General features: G+C 33.8%; 2 protein-coding genes across 2 annotated transcripts in view; both read left to right on the plus strand.

Moving 5' to 3' along the window:
• The window catches only part of LOC118745237, a 5448-nt gene extending 1767 nt beyond the window's left edge, over positions 1-3681 (plus strand). The window contains exons 2-3 of the mRNA XM_036478763.1: positions 715-1706; positions 3678-3681. Of these exons, the coding sequence (XP_036334656.1) occupies positions 715-1706; positions 3678-3681 (996 nt within the window). The remainder of the gene's footprint in view (positions 1-714; positions 1707-3677) is intronic.
• A 4797-nt stretch (positions 3682-8478) lies between these two features.
• LOC118745153 lies at positions 8479-11843 on the plus strand. Its single transcript, XM_036478677.1, has 3 exons — positions 8479-9489; positions 10267-11415; positions 11478-11843. Exons 1-3 carry the CDS (start codon positions 8479-8481, stop codon positions 11727-11729), a joined length of 2412 nt encoding a protein of 803 aa, XP_036334570.1. The 3' UTR covers positions 11730-11843.
• Positions 11844-12277: the final 434 nt, after the last annotated feature.

The following is a 12277-nucleotide window of genomic DNA, read 5'->3' on the forward strand; positions in this document are numbered from 1 at the left end:
TTTCAAAATCAAAAGTTATCAAAACAAATTCTATGGGACTGAGAAGTATTATTTTCTACTTTTTAGTCCATTTATAAAAGCGTTGTATATTAAAAAGTTTTTTTTATATTATTTATTTTTTTTTATTGGAAAACGCAATAATATTAATAAATAACATTGGCCTCCATTTTAGAAAGGGTGAACGGGGTGGTCTTTGTATCCGGTTTCATACCAGTTGATTGAGGGAGTAGTCTATTTAGTACCAAATGTTGCAAGTTCACCAAAGAGGCTAAACATTAGACCGTAGTAGAAAAAAAAGTTGGACGTACATCCACTATTTTGGTAAGGCAATTTGGACAAAAAAATTAAAAATTTGGGCCGAACGTAGAGATCGCATTTTTTAAATTTTCATCATATCTTCAGCATATTCAGTCAAATCTTAAAGTTGATATATATCAATGTTTCGAGGACAAAATTGTTTTGTTCATTCTAGTACTTACCCACCAGATGTCATTTCATTCCATCCTAACGCAACACCCTAACGTACTAACCCAATGTCAGTAAATGTAAGCACTCCAAAAGTCATTAAACTTTTGCTAAGAAAGCAATGTGCGGCGGTTATTTTTTGTCTGCTTCTAAGTTGCTAGGGTATACTACACATGTTTAATTTTGTCTATTTAACTGTTCCTACTTTTCTTTGTTTCTATAATATAAGCCTAACATAATCATTTTTAGGCACGCCTTGAAAAAATACACACGATGCTAGAGAATAACGTCGCAATGTACCGTCTACAATATCGACATAAACTACGAGATCATTTGGGCGATCGCACTTACATACGTTTACTTGGAAAAGATGATTATAGCGAGTACTTAATCGACGATGATAAAGGGGGAGAATGTATCGAAATGCACCCATGTAAAAAATCAGCTTCTACTGCAACGTTGAAACGTTTTCAAGATGAAAGTGCAAACATATCAATGCATTCGAATGAATTTAAATCGCTTTACAACGCAGTAAAGTTGTATCCTAAAAATCATCGCCCATCATTTGGCCAAACCGAACATGAATTCAATAATTTATACTATGGGAATCTGGAGACGCCGCCATCATCGCAGCGTTATTTTGTAGCACCAACCAAAGACAAACCGTACCATTTTGATTACCCAAAAATTTTTCATTACAAAGATAAGGAAGATGAGCGAACATTTATTAAGGAAAAATGCGTTGATGCGCTGGACGAAGCACCAAAACATGTACCTAAGATGGTAGATTTTACGCCAGATTTGGGTAAATTATCAAAGAAATGTGCCGATGAAATATGGCAAGAAAAACTCAAAGAATGGAACGTAGCATCTGAAGCGAGTAAGTCCACTGAATTACCACGAGGTGTCACCGATCCCTATCCGGCGGATATGCCGCGCTTACCATTCTATGATTGTGAAGATAAAAAACTAATGGACGATATGTTAAGAATTGCTTTGCATGAAATGAGCAAACATCCAAAATTCGTATTAGCATCTCTGCCAAATGCTCACAAGCTTCCATTGCTACGCGAATGGATATATCAACGTTACGGCAAGCGATACACACATGCACAGCGTGTTGCCGAGTTAAATAATTCAATAAAAATAATGAATACTCTGCTGAAATTAAAATTGCAAGCAATACTGCCGGAACCAACTGCAATCGGAGCAAAGTTTAATCAAAACTATGGTTGTCACAAGTACATTATGAAAAAGGCAAGCATTTTCGATTATTTACAGTTGTTAAAAAAAAATCTCGCTACGGTAATTAGAGTAGAACTTTTTGTTTAGTACTAACAACTAATAAAAGCATAGACAGACGGCAGCATTACTACGGACCAACTCGTTTAATCGGAATTCTCTCAGAAATTAACTGCAGTTTATACCGATAAAGTCCCAGTGTTAATTCTCAAACTTAGTGCAGATCAGTAGCATTTTCGATGACAACACTGACCAAAACGCATTCTACGCATAGAACATGTAAAATTAGCTTGAGCATCTCATCCTCATCAACGGTTATGCATTCACCACATTAATTCAAATGTTATTCCAATTTAAATTGAATAAGAATTTATTTGAAGTAGAATGGTGAATGCACAACCACCCACGAGGTAGATTCCATGCTAGTGTGGCGAATTGACACCACATATAATTGTGTTTTGTATAATTCTTTAATCCAACTTTATTAATTAAACTAAATTTTGATATCAGAAAGGACACGCGTTGAAACAAGAACGGTTAAAGAATGTTCTAGAAGTCGCTTTTTAGAAAATAATGTCTAGCAAAAAGAATACATAAAATAGCGATGAGCCAAATGTGGTGTTACCACATGGGCCGATTAATGCAGGGTCCCCACACTAGTTTTGCATGCATTTTACGTTCTCTAGGCAAACGAAGCAAGCGATTTTGGTGTACGCGGTAGCCGAGTGGTCAAAATTGTGCACTACAACTCAGTAGCACCCAGGTACGGTCGCTAACCTAGCCATTCTTAAAATACATTTTTGGTCATATTTTTAACAGGCTTCAAAAAAGGCGGAGGTTATCAATTCGTCGGAATATTTTTATTTTTTTCTTTGTTACCGCATAACTTTGGATTACCGATTTCCATAATAGTTTTTTTTTAAAGGAAAGGTGGTAGTTCAGAGGTGGTCCCATACTAATTTAGGTTTAGATCCGAAGAATGGATCATGAAGTAATTAACGATACTCTTAAATTTTTATATGAGAAGTGAAGTCCGTTTTTTGTTTTTGCTTATTTTGCTTTGGCGCTCTTCGATGCGCAAACTTTTACTAAAGTGTCAAAATTTACATTACCTAAATATACTTAAGTACTTATGTACCTACATACACTCACGGCAAAAATTATTGGCACAGAATTTTAATTTTTTCCACAAATATTTAATAAAAATATGGTTCATACTACAACAAAAAACATAGAAATATAATTTGTAAGCTTGGTGCTAAACTCAGGAAAATTCAATAAATTGTCATGCAAATTTTCAACTTTTTAAACACATTTTTTTGAGTATGCAGTTTTGTAGAAAATGAAAATCCCGAAATGGGAAGAAAAAGTATTGGTACAAAGCATTTTTTTAGAATTTTTTCCACAAATTTTTTATAAAAATATGGTCCATACAAAAAACTATATCTTTATCTATACTTTGTGCAAAACTCAGGAAAATTCAATAAATTTCCAACTTTTTAATCAGATTTTTTAGAATTTTTTTGAGTATGCAGTTTTGTGCATTAAATTTTAATATAAGCTAATGCAAGTTTGAAGTGTCTTAAAGTCTCGTTTATTTTTGAGTATTTTTTTTTTGTTGAAAGTGTTTTGCATTTTTTCCATCCAAAGGATTTTCAATATTTTTTTTTTATGGTAGAAAACTCGTGCATAAATTGATAAAAATCAACGATAAGTCTTAGCTACTGCAAACTTGCATTTTCCTGAGTTTTTCACAAGGTTTAGAAATTATATTTTTATGTTTGTTTTTGTTTGCTCATATAGCCATATTTTATAAAAAATGATTGGAAAAAAATTAAAATGAAGTTTGGTCACATTGTAAAAATTCTCTGTGCGAATAATTTTTTCTGTTATTCTTCCCATTTCGGGATTTTAATTTTTTTACTATGCCAAAGACATCTAACCTCTTAAATGTTTTTTTTTTTTCACAGGTAAATATAGCCAGAAAACGTTATTATAATCGCGTAAACACAGATCTTATGAGGAAAACGCGCTATTTTTGGTTTGCGATGCGTAGTTTTCTGTGCATGTTACCAGTTCGTGCAACATTCTATGCATATATGCCATCACGAAAAATCGACAACTTTCTCTTTAAACCATGGAGAGTGAGACAATGTATGAATGCTAAAGCAGAATGGGAGAAGCGGCGGTTGAAAAGAAAAATGGAAACGTCAATTTAGGAAACAACTAATAAATACAAATTTATGTTAAAATAAATTTTAATTTGCAAAACAACGGCTATATTTAATTTTTTTTTTTTCTTATATTGCAGCTTTATTTTATTAATTTTTTTTTGAAAGGAGAGGGGTTGCCGAGTCATCCATGCTCGTCCAACACGTTTTGTACCGTCATTTGTTCATAGCTGAGAACAATTACCTAAAGAAAAGTTGCTGTATATGAGAACCCAAAAAGTTGCTGTGTGTAAACTCCGTCTTAATATTTTTCACCTGCTTGTCCAAATTTATTGGGACCTCCCAAAACTGTCTCATATGTGAAGCAATTAACTGCTTAGTTCCCGCTGTCTGGTAGCCTGTAAGCCTAAGCTTTCCGTTCTTCGTTGCACTGAATTTTCCTGCACCTTTCAGATGCTGTTATTCAGGGATTATTGGATCGCCATTTTATTTCTGTTGTTTTTTTCTTTTATTTTAATTTATTCTTACGCTTCTTTTTTATAACTTATCCTTTTACCCTCTTTATTGTAAATAATTTCCACGCTACTGCCGTAATTAACCCAAAAAGATCATACAGAAATGTAAAATTTTTACCAAATTCTACAAAAAAATTGTCAATTTACGTAAAAATATTTTTGAATACAATTTTCGTTTTTAAATTAGGCCCCTCTTATGATTCACAACTTTCAAGATAGTTGAGTTGTAAGTTGTAAATTCGTATTGTGGGACACAACTTAACTCAACTTTGAAAACGTAGTGGTCTGTTTGTTGTCTAGCACTAGCATCCTCGGGCTCATCGGTTAAACATAATTCGTATTTTTTTTTTGCTTTTAATTATTTTAATATCATTAAAACAACATAATATTATGAAAATAACAAAATTTGTATCGATTTTCCGACTTTTAAATGGCTACAGTCAACTGAAAACAGTTGTGAACGGCAATAGCAATAAATAGTTGAGTTGTATACAAGTTGAGATGTCTCGTCTCAGACACAACTCAACTAAGTTGAGTTCAAACTTCGAAGGCCCATATCTCGATTTCCGAGCCTAACTTCGAAAAACGGAAAAATTACCTTTTTACCTATGACTCAATCTCTCAAAAAAAATGGTTTGGTCCAATACCCAGCGGAGTGCTGTACAGTGTAATGATTCCAGTATCTTCATTTGTGTATATTGTAACTATCAATATTTTATAAAGATAAGTGTAAAATTTTTTTATCCAAAACTAATAAAGTTTGAAGGACGAAATTCGAGCATGTGGTAGTTTACATATTAGTCCTTGGCATACATTTTTTTTTTAAATAAATATTGGAAATTTGCAAGGATATTCAAGGATAAAGTTTTAAAAGGACATTTTCAACATTTATTCGTCCTGGTGCAACAAAAACTTAATTTCTTTTTTAATTCTACAGAATTTTTCCTTTTAACTGATACCCAAATTGTTACTCTACAATGCACCAAATCTTTTAAATAATTTTTTTATTCAATCATATCCTGGAAATTTCAAAAAAAAATCCTGACGTCAAAGAGAAAAATTAAAAACGCAGTTATACTATATTTGGCTCCTAGTTTTGTGAATATATTGATTTTTTTGTGTTTTAAAAATTTTTGGTTTTCGTCTCACGGTGTAATGCTTTTTAAATTTCGTTTATTTTTTATGAATAAAGCTTCATTGAGGAACTAAATTACAAAGTTTTTTTGAATTAGACGATGGGAGTTTAAAATTTTGTTTAGATTCAGTTTGTTTTGAGAAGTAATGTTGTAGTAAATTTTTGGTATTGTAATAGCAACACTAATACGGTGTTCACATGAGGCGATTTAAAGGCAATCTTAGTGGCGATCAGTTGAATCAAAATACATACTTAGAATTTTTCTAAGAAATCTGAATAGAAAGTTGCAAATTAGTATGCAAAGTTATTGAATTTTCCTCAGTTTTGCATAGAGTTTAGAGATTTTATTTTTATTTTTTGTTGTTGAATGAAATGCTTTTTTATAAAAAAATTATTGATAATAAATAATAATAAAAAACTTTGCTTATATTGCGAAAAATTCACTGGGCCAAAACTTTTGTCCGGCACTGTATGTATATGTATATATTTTACATGTGGAAAACAAAGTTTTTTCTAGAACTGCTATAAAATCGTTTAAAGTAATTCTTTTTATAAATAAAAGATGACGGTAAAATTTTAATGTTCCAGATTTTTGGAAGGTAACTAATAAGTGAATACTTTTATTCGATCAGAACGATTTTATGGCAATTCTGCGAAAAACGATTCTACGATTTCAAAACAAAAAATACGGGTCTCCTTATTTTATTTTTATTTTTGTATATATTTTACATGTGGAAAACAAATTTTTTCCTAGAACTGCTATAAAATCGTTTAAAGTAATTCTTTTTATAAATAAAAGATGACGATTATCGGTTATGAAAAAGTGGTAAAATTTTAATGTTCAAGATTTTTGGAAGGTAACTAATAAGTGAATAATTTTATTCGATCAGAACGATTTTATGGCAATTCTGCGAAAAACGATTCTACGATTTCAAAACAAAAAATACGGGTCTCCTCATTTTCGATATTGTTCAGTTCGGGGAGTAGCAAAGGGGAAGTTATTAGGGGCTGAGGCTTGGCTATTCCAACTGTTGTTGTTGTTTTTTTAATTAAGAGTGGTTTAATTGGTACATTTGGGCCGTTTGCACCATGTCTCGTTAACGCTAACTGGGGGTAAGTACATCCTTCAGTTAAGCACATCGACTGCTTTATCGATCACATGTTATAAGGTGGGTGTCGATAACGTCGATAACTATGTTTAACTGGGAATTAGAATTAATGGCAAACGGACCTTACAGTATGAAAAGTAAAGATGACTCTCAATCTCTATACTGGGGAACAATTCTTGTTGTCTGAAAACATGTAGTGAAAACATTTTTCATTACTTAACATAAAATTACAATTCTGTTTTCAAATGAAAATAAATTCATTTGTCAAAAAGTTTTCACTGTGTAAATTATTTTTGTGGCTGTGAAAAGGATAAGTAAGGTAAATTTTAACTTTTCATTTTCACTTCACCGTTTTATAGAACAAGAATTGGCCCCCTGTTCTATTCTGCGCAAGTAACAATAATTGTGTAACCCTTTTCTCTTTTTTGATATCTTATTTTTAAATTTTGCGGCTACAAAATATTTGGTAATGTCCAGTATAGGCTAATATTGTGGCAAGTGATTACTTACATTTTATTTATATTTAATGCAATGTATGCCCATTGTCAGGCTGGTGGGTATGAATTTCCATATCAGCAGTTTTGCGTTAAAAAGTCGATTATTTTTTATCCAAGGACGCTTCTTTGATTACACATTTTTACGGCAGCCCATTTAGCTTTTCTTTTAATATTTATCTAGCTTCGAGCCACTTACACTTTCGCATAACTCGTACATTACTTCATTAACTCAATTATTTTGATTTCAAATTTTCATTTATGTAGCACCAAACACTTGTTCTATTATACGAATGATATGGAATTATTTATAATTAATTAAGCATATAAGCCAAATGAATTGCGACAAAGGCAAATTCGCTTGCACATCACTCGGCAAAGATTTTGCATTTATGTACATACATCAAAACCATATTCAGCATTGAGCTATTTACATATTTATTTGATAGAATATTTTCATTTTTACTTAGCATAAATCACTTGCTCTACTATATCGCTGCATTATTAACATAAATAAGATTATGTACAGCCAAGCAAATTTGCATGCACTTCACTTTGAACAGGCATACTTGGCTTCGAGCTTTTCACACACTTATTTTCTATTTTTTCACTTTTCATTTATCACTATGCATTTGTGGGTAGACACCGCGAAAATATATTTTATTTATTAAACACAAGAACACAAATAAACTATAATTTAAGCAAATTTTTGTTACGCTTCACTTTGAACTAATCTCACATTTTCACCAACTGTTGACAACTAGCAAAATGGCGGTAACATTTCCGCTATTCGGTGAGTATTGCCAGATAACCAAGGCAGGAAGTGAGAAAATTTTGAAAATTGAAGCTGCCAGCTTGTTTGCTTTTCTTATTTTATTGTAGGCATTCTCAATGAGTGGGTGAGGCAGTTGGCGTGAAAATTTAACTTGCACATGTCTTTCATTCAAACCTTTAAAAACACAAATAGAAAAATTAGAATTAACAAAAATGTTAACATTATATTTCGAATGAATGTGCTTTGGCTTGGATTAGCCGCGGCGTAAAGTCTGAACGAAGATCTATTAACCCTTAGGTAAGCACTTCATGGAACAACTTCGCTCATTTAGATATAACATGTGAACTGCGTATAAATTTCACTTAAAAATTTTATCTGACAGTGAATTATACAACATTTTAAAAATATCCCACATGATATTTGTCAGTTTTATTTTTAAAACTATTTCCAGACAAGAATTTTTTGTTAGTTTTTCTACAAATTTTTTGCGCTAGTAAAAATTTAAATTCTTTTCCAAATTCCAATCACGATTTGTTTGTTTTGCCAAGTGATAAAATTAAATTTCGTTCAAAATGTTTTCCGGCAATAAGAATGTGAAACCATCCACCAAAGTGGATTCGGAAATGAAGTTTCGCAATAAGCGCATCATCGAAACTTTCGTTAGGAATGCCGACGTGCCGAAGTGGTATCGCGGCTTGTCCTCATTTCAACTTACAGCCGCTTCCCAATTGCAATATGCCATACGTGATGACCTCGAACAGGGTACAACACATCGTGTTAAGGCTTTACTAGATCGTATTGGTCTACGTCCAACCTTGGGTGAATCGCAAATCAGATTCGTTATGTTTCTTAGTGGAGCGAATGATTTAGCGTTTTTGTGGTTCGTTAAAGAGATGTACTACAATAGTGACAATACGAATTACAGTGTAAATGAACAGTTGATTTTCTCAAGTATTGCTAGATTGGATTTAGTATTTACGCTTCGCGGTTTGGATCGAGTACTACCGCCACAGCAACCGACGAAGCGAGAAATACGTCGCATGAAAATTGCTGAGCAAAAAAACGCCAAAAAGCGTTTACAAAACGCGAGTTCATCGAGTGAAAATAGAACGGTTACTAGCATTCGAATTAAATACAAATTGCCATACTTTGATGAATTAGTACGTCCACGACTATATGAACATTCTTTGATATCGCATCCGCCTGCTTGCCGGTCGGAATCAGCGCATAAAGACATTAGGGATTTGACTTATGTGACACCGAACGAAGGTAATCGCTGGTTTGCCGAATATAATTTACAACCCGGAAAGAGAACGGGAGTGCAAATGTTGACAGAAAAAATTAATGAAATGTTTAAAGAAAAAATTCCAAAACAGTCGTTGCTGGTGAAAAACGTCTTTGATGAGCATGTGTACAAGAATATGAGATGGACCAATGAACACAATGATAATGAGTTGCAAAAGACTCTTTGTTTGCAACATAAAACTCTGCTCGAAATGGAGAAAACTATCGAACATGAACTGAGAGTAAGAGCGCGGGAGAAATGTCTAAGGTATTTCGACGCTGAGACTCCTAAAAGTGAGGTGAGTATGCAATAGTGCTTTCTGGCAGAGTTTAAGGCACCTGATAAAAAAACAATTACAGAAAATTTGATATTAGGAAAAGTATACAAGGGTGGAACTTCTCGTCTAAAACAGATCGCGGATCTAACGAGGTTTGTAATCAAACAGTGAGGATTTTCGAGCGGTGAAATTCCTTTGCAGAACGTTTCTGCTTGTCTTATGTTAAGCTCAGTTGTCATGCTCAATTGTAGAAAAGCTCTTCGTTTCTGATAGAAGGATCAGTAATAAATGCTGTCGACTATGAACGCTTCTTAGACTCACATTTATTTGATACGATAAAAAATAAGTTGCGTTCAAGCAGCAGTACGATTTGCAGGTTTGGCAGGATTTAGTCCGAAAGGCGTTCCAGCAGACAAATTTCCTGTAATTTCCTGTAACTGAGAGCACTTTCGTGAGAGTAAAATATGCTTACTCTCAGTAAGAAGATGCAGAAATTAGTCCTAGTTTTTCTTCCTGCAAATTCATAAAAACTGTCACATGAAGAGCATTGTTGCATTCGAAAAAAAAACAAGTGAAAGAGCTGATGCAATTTATAGGAAATATTTTTAGCAGAATAGAGATTTCTTGGAACTAAAGTGAATTCAAATTCTCTTCCATGTTATTTCATCTCTTGGACCTGACGGGTTATACCAAAGTGCATTTCCTTGCACACTTAAGCGCAATATTTTTCCCGAATAGTTATCTTTATCTTCTCTTATTATGCTTCTATATATTATTTACCTTCATCTTCTAACTCAGGAGCGTATTGCACGCATTCGCCGTCAGATTGAACAGGACGTCAACGTACACATGAAACAGTTAAAAAAACTGGCTGACCGGACACGCAGCCATCTACAGATATGGTCTCAGGAAAATATACACGACTGTGATTCAAAAATTGAGACTCTTTGGCATGGTGTCGCACAAAATAAATGTACGAAAAGTGAACGCGTGATTCGACAGGGAGGCGAAAACTACTTAGACGAACGCAATAAGCCAACGAGTTCAAAAAGTGCTATTAATATTAACAACATTTCAGAAAAGCAATCAAATCCATCTCATTCTATTGGAGGTTACTTAAATGTGCAATCGCAGGTACGATTAAAATGCTGCGATAATGAAGTTGTATGCAGGAGCTCTGCCGCAGAGCACAAACGGAAGCGGGGAAGCTCGAATGCTTCTAAACTACAACGTGTGCGCGATATACTTCATAACAAGACGTGCGACTGTGGTTACAAGTATATGGAAAACTATGATTGTGGACATTCAGAGGTGCAGCAAAACGAATGTAATCCATATTTTAAGGCACCCGAGGAAAATCAACCATATAAGTTTGACTATCAGAGAGTATTCCACTTCCAAAATGATGATTCTCCACTCAACGTGCAGAATGAATTTTTAAAAATTATCACTAGCGACTTGAATTTGAATAAAAACGATCCAAACACACCAAAAAATTTGAACGAAGCAATTAAGCAGTATGCTAAGAAAATATTTAAAGAAAGTGTAGCCGCTAAAAACGAAGAATTGGCAGAGCAGCAGAAGCGCAATGTAGGAACGGGACGACGATATCCATTTTTGGATGCAGAGCTAGATTACTATGATCCAGACGATGAGAAATTAATGCAGAATATGTTGAAAAATGCGCTAGAGTTCTTGGCTAACGATCCCAAATATGTGTTAGCCTCTATGCCGGATGCACACAAATTGCCCTCACTCCTGTCTTGGATTGAGACACGTTACGGCAAAGAGTATACGCGTGAGCAGCTGCGTAAGGTGCACGATGACAGTAAGGCGACTATTCATGCGCTCAAACAGATGACTGTCGATGTTATGCTACCTTCGGCCAAGCTGTTGGGCGAGGCTATAATGGTCAATTACAATTGTCGTGATTATCTCGTGAAGAAGGTTAGTGAGCGATATGAGTTCAGAGTATCGTCATTTTAATATAATTTCTTATTTTTTGATAGACTAAAAAGCTGCGCAAGGAGTATTACGATAAGGTGAATGCCTCTATTATGGATCAATCGCGTACCTTCTACATGGCAATCAAGCCGAATATTTGTGGAAATGCAAGAGACACTTTCTTCGCCTATATGCCGGCGCGCGAAGCAGATATACAACAATTCCGCATCTGGCGACCGCATGAGTACATGCCCGCCAAGGAGGAGTTCTTTACGCGAAAATGTCGTGCTATGAAGTTGGCTAGGCGTTTCTACTAAGCGAGGACATGAGTTAGACTTTTTTTGGCATTGGTGTAGTGCAGTAAGCATAAAAGATGTTTAGTATATTTCTTTAAATTTTTGTAAAAATAAATGTATAGTATAAATTAATGAAGCCAATGGGCCTTATGAATAAAAACTAAGCAATTGCTTATTCTCAAAATTCCAGATCTTTTACTCGATTTATTCAAATCAATTTACGTAAAAGGTCTGAAGTTTTAAGAAAAAGCATTTGCTTAGTTTTTATTCATAAGGCCCAATGGCTGGGCTATGAAAGAATTGCCAATTTTTTCAACAAAACGTGTAGTTGTACTGAAAAATTTTTTCGAATCCTCTTATACATAATTTTTGTGGAAGGCCATACTTTATGCAATTTAAAGAAAAATTAATAAACGTGGAAAAATCCATCGTAAAAAATAAATTATTTGCTGTAAATGCAGCAACTTTCTGCATTTTTAACAATTTCATTAAATTTATTTTGTGCAGAATCTTTATTCCTTTGTACATACAGTACAATTTCACCAAAGTCCCTCTGATCTCATATTGAA

Source organism: Rhagoletis pomonella, unplaced genomic scaffold, assembly GCF_013731165.1.
Source record: "Rhagoletis pomonella isolate Grant_MI unplaced genomic scaffold, Rhpom_1.0 Rhpom_scaffold_00008, whole genome shotgun sequence".
NCBI lineage: Eukaryota > Metazoa > Arthropoda > Insecta > Diptera > Tephritidae > Rhagoletis > Rhagoletis pomonella.

Bases quoted from the DNA above. Each gene is read 5' to 3' on its own strand.
- LOC118745153 (XM_036478677.1), top strand. From the start codon at position 8,479: ATGTTTTCCGGCAATAAGAATGTGAAACCATCCACCAAAGTGGATTCG. The intron at 9,490-10,266 runs GTGAGTATGCAA...CTTCTAACTCAG, and splicing joins CTGAGACTCCTAAAAGTGAG to GAGCGTATTGCACGCATTCG. The intron at 11,416-11,477 runs GTTAGTGAGCGA...ATTTTTTGATAG, and splicing joins GTGATTATCTCGTGAAGAAG to ACTAAAAAGCTGCGCAAGGA.